This window comes from Arabidopsis lyrata (assembly GCF_000004255.2).
Source record: "Arabidopsis lyrata subsp. lyrata unplaced genomic scaffold ARALYscaffold_6, whole genome shotgun sequence".
Taxonomy (NCBI): domain Eukaryota; kingdom Viridiplantae; phylum Streptophyta; class Magnoliopsida; order Brassicales; family Brassicaceae; genus Arabidopsis; species Arabidopsis lyrata.
In genome coordinates this window covers 22,157,166-22,161,298 of record NW_003302550.1, presented here as the reverse complement: position 1 = coordinate 22,161,298, position 4,133 = coordinate 22,157,166, and the positions used below count along the sequence as shown (strand labels likewise).

Here is a 4,133-nt window from a genome sequence, read left to right as displayed (position 1 = left end):
AGAAACTATATCACCCTTTGAAGATGACGCCATTGAAGCCACGTGTAAGCATATCCTTCACTCAAATAATGACTCTTTGGAGTCGCTCAGGAAGAAAGATTCCGATCACCGGTAATCAACGTCGGAGAAGTATCCGATCATCTGTGAACAACATCGAAGAGAATTCGCCCGAGACCGAAACTAATCCAAATATCCAATTCGTCTAAACTTCTCGAGTTCATCTTGAATTAGTGAAGAAAACTTAAACTGATGGTAAAGTAATAATAGAACCAGCTTTCTTGATAAAATATAACAATTTTTAATCTAATTAACACCTCTCAATTTATGCAGAAACTTAAAAAGCAAGTACAAAGCGTTAGTAGTATTAAGTTATATATCAAGCTTCAAAAGACTTATTTACAAACCAACAACACTTTTGTATATGAAGTATCCTCTCTTCTTTAAGTACATATACTTGGGTTATTAGTACTATCTTCTGTGGTATTCAAAGCTTTTTTGGTCGAAGCCATTTCTCCCCTCCCCGTATTTCCGCCCTGAAAAATCAAACCCCGATGATAGTTTTGCAGATCGACAATTCTCATAAAGATTGATGTGAAAAAACACTTGAATATGGTCATATGCTAAAGTAATTGTCCTAATAATGACTCCATAACATTTTCTAGGGAATGTTCTAACTTCTAAGCAATCAATACCTATGACATACTGTGTCTTTCACTCTTGTGCCCACTCGAATATGAAAAATGCTCGTCAGCGACAAAACAGAGCAGAGACAGAAAACAATGAAAGACAATAAGAATGTAGCAGCAAACTAAACACCATTAACAACGTTCAACTTTTACACTTACCTTCTCTAGCTTTAGCTCTTGTCTCTTGTTTTTTTGCTTATAAGACCAGCTTGAATCCCTTGGACAGGAAATCATCCCTGAAAGTAAAAAAAACAAACACGATAAAGTATCGATACAAATACGAATGGAAATAAAGTTAACGGTAAGACTTGGATTTCATTAGAGAAGAAGAAAAAAAACCACACCTCCTTTTAGTGTTCTGCATCATTTTAGCTTCTCTAGCTTCTTTAGCTTCTTGTTCTTTCCGATACTTAATGTTTTCAAGATCTCCTTTACACCCCAAAACAAGGCTACTCACAACGACTTCCGCACTATACGAGCTAGGACAATCCTTAATCCTAAGAGTACTCATCTTCTTACTCACTACATCAAACCACACTAGCTTTGTATTGTTAAGCTCCAAAAGAACCTTATCCTTGTCCTTAGAATAAACCAAAGGTCTCATATACGCAAACGATTTCACACTTTTCGGTTTCTGAACCGTAAACACCTTAGTCCAAGAACTTCTCACATTGTATTCTTTCATCATCCAAACATCAACATACTCCTGATCGTAGTTACACATCAAACAAAGACAACCATCTAAAACACTGATATCCATCTGAATATCGACATTACCATTAGCAACAGTTTCCGGAAACCTCACAATCCCAAACTCTTCCAAGGCAAGATCAAACCTCACAATGAGATTAAACGCAATCAAACCAGGTCTTCGAGGTAAAACCCAATGAAGACTATTACCAGCAAGAACACCATAACCACGACGATACAAGAGATGATAATAAAAGTAAAACAAAAGCCGAATCGACGACGTCGAAACCGATTCGACTCTTTTCCATGAATTCTTCTTTAAACTAAACACTTTAACCTCATAAGGAAAACTACAACCAAGCTCATCATCTGAATCTATCTTAAACTGAACCATCCTCACAACTTTATAATCATCACTAACAGAATCATAACCAAATCCGTAAAACACGTAACCACGAGTACTCGAACCATCAGGAAGATCGATAGACGAAGGAGGTAATCGATGAATCTGTCGAGTAGACGGATTAAAAACCGCTAAATCAGTTGGAGAATTCGATAACCCGATTAAACCGTTACTGGATCCGAAAACTTCAGTGGGACCACCACGTTTCATCGGATGCTCGACGTCGGAGACAGAATCAAGTGAATCGAGATCTACTGTGTAGAGACGAAGAGCTCCTCTGAGAAGAATCATGAGATGATCACCAGATTGAAGAACGCGATGAAGATGAGATTCGATGAAATCGGGATCGTTGATTAGATGATAGCATGGCTTTGAGAGAGTACGACAACGAACTAAGGTTTTTGCTGGTAATCGGAGGAAGATGTCGTTGACGATATCCATTGGAATCGTCGCCATTTTTGTGGAAGATGATTGAGATCTAGAAGAAGCTGTGATTTTAGTGCTTTTTAGTTTTTACATTACACAGTGGTTGGAGGAGAGAAGTCGGTTAGGTTTTTCAGATAATGTTTTTTTATTTGTCTTTTTTTCTTTTTCTTTAACACCAATTTGTCAAACAAAGATATATTAAAAGAGTTTGATAGATTATGTCTTTTTTTTTTTTTCAATCAGATTATGTCTTTTTAAAATAAATAAATATACATTTTTTTATTACAGTAGGATTAAATTTTGGTTTGACAGAAACAATAATTCTTTTTTTATATCCGAAAGATAAAATACCATTACAGAGAGAAAAAAAAAAGCTTTACTAAAATGAAGCTGATAATGAATAAGATATTTATTGTTTATCCATACAAAAACAATTAAAATCGGTTAAGAGTTTAAAACTCATTTTGTGGACTTGGGCCCCTTTTAGTGATAGTATAATCATTTCACCTTGGTTCTTAACTTTATATAGAAGATATAGACAACAACATCGATTGATAATTTTATTAATCAAATTCGAAGCACACAATTACAAAGAAGAGACGAAGGAACAATGAAGTATTAGAATGTCCCACATTGTTTGGGATTAAGATCTTTGGGTAGTATATAAAGGATGTGGCAATCCTTAACTCTTGAGATAGCTTTTGGGTTAAGTTAGACCACATTTCTAATATGGTATCAGAGCCCAAGGTTGGCCCAACAAGCAAATTCCCACAAAAATGGTTTCCCACTTATGTGGCCCATATAAGTGGCATGTCTTGTTGTATTTCCGAGATGTTGGGCTTGGGCTGTTTCCCGTTGGACCGTTTCCCACCCACATCTCGAGGAGGCCTATTAGAATGTCCCATATTGCTTGGGATTAAGATCTTTGGGTAGTATATAAAGGATGTGGCAATCCTTAACTTTTGAGTTAGCTTTTGGGTTAAGTTAGGCCACATTTCTAATATGAAGCAAAGGAGTACAAACTTGGCGATTATATACACACAAACCCATTTTCCATTATTGCTATCAGAAACGTACGTTTATTTTTAACTATCCAAGGAAAAACCCATCTTAGAACAACAACAAGTAGATAAGAAAACATGTTCAAGCATCGGTATGATTCGTTTGTTTCATAGGTATTCAACTTACGCGCAGTGGAATCCTTTGGAGCTTTCCTACTACAAACATTGAGGAGTACGGTGAGATTGATTGGAAGGTTAAGGTTGATTCCAAGAATGTTAGCCTTGAGCGCAAGTGCAGATGCATACTGCAGCCTCAAGGTCAGCCAAGCCTTGGATGAGCGAGCAACATGGCTTTACAGGTGGGTTTCCCAATGTTAGGTCCAGGCCCGGTCCTAGGAAATTTGTGGCCTAAAGCATAATTAAATAATATAATTTTTTTTTATAAAAACTATTTTAAAAATTTATCATTAGTTTGAGAGCTCAAATATATGGTCTGCTGCTATGAGAAAGAGATACAAGAGCTTAGGAGCTTTAAAAACATGGTTGTGTGTGCATTGGTCATTGTTGTGGTGTTCTATTTCTTCCTCGTATAAGATTAAGAGTATGTGTAAGAATAAGATTAAGAGTATGTCCTCAAGATTAAGACCATTGTTGAGTTTGTATTGAGTTCTTAATGAAATAACCTTAATATTAAGAGGAGTTTGGGATTACATCCGAAAATGACAAGAAAATTAGAAGCCAAAACCAAAAAAACCATCATCAAACCCCTAAACTCCGAGTAAACTACTAGAAAAAACCATCATCAACCACTTACAATCTCACACACTATTACAACCAAAAACCATCATCAAACCTCCTATAATCCGAGACACTATGGAACCAACTTGTGATGCAAGATAGCTTGGCTTGCTTGAGTAGCTTGAGTTC

General features: G+C 36.3%; 1 protein-coding gene across 3 annotated transcripts; it reads right to left on the bottom strand.

The window, feature by feature from the left end:
• Positions 1-282: 282 nt before the first annotated feature.
• LOC9310850 (F-box protein CPR30) lies at positions 283-2,318 on the bottom strand. 3 transcript variants are annotated; one of them, XR_002331242.1, is made up of 3 exons: positions 1,031-2,318; positions 693-922; positions 283-533 (listed from the first exon to the last, which is right to left on the bottom strand). XR_002331242.1 is itself a non-coding variant. In XM_021022035.1 (3 exons), the coding sequence occupies exons 1-2, from the start codon at positions 2,233-2,235 to the stop codon at positions 883-885; spliced, it is 1,245 nt and encodes a 414-aa protein (XP_020877694.1). In that variant the 5' UTR covers positions 2,236-2,318; the 3' UTR covers positions 283-533; positions 846-882. The 3 variants fall into 3 exon arrangements, 2 of the variants coding, with proteins under 2 accessions (XP_020877694.1, XP_020877692.1); XM_021022035.1 differs by having other exon boundaries at positions 846-922; XM_021022033.1 differs by having other exon boundaries at positions 283-922.
• Positions 2,319-4,133: the final 1,815 nt, after the last annotated feature.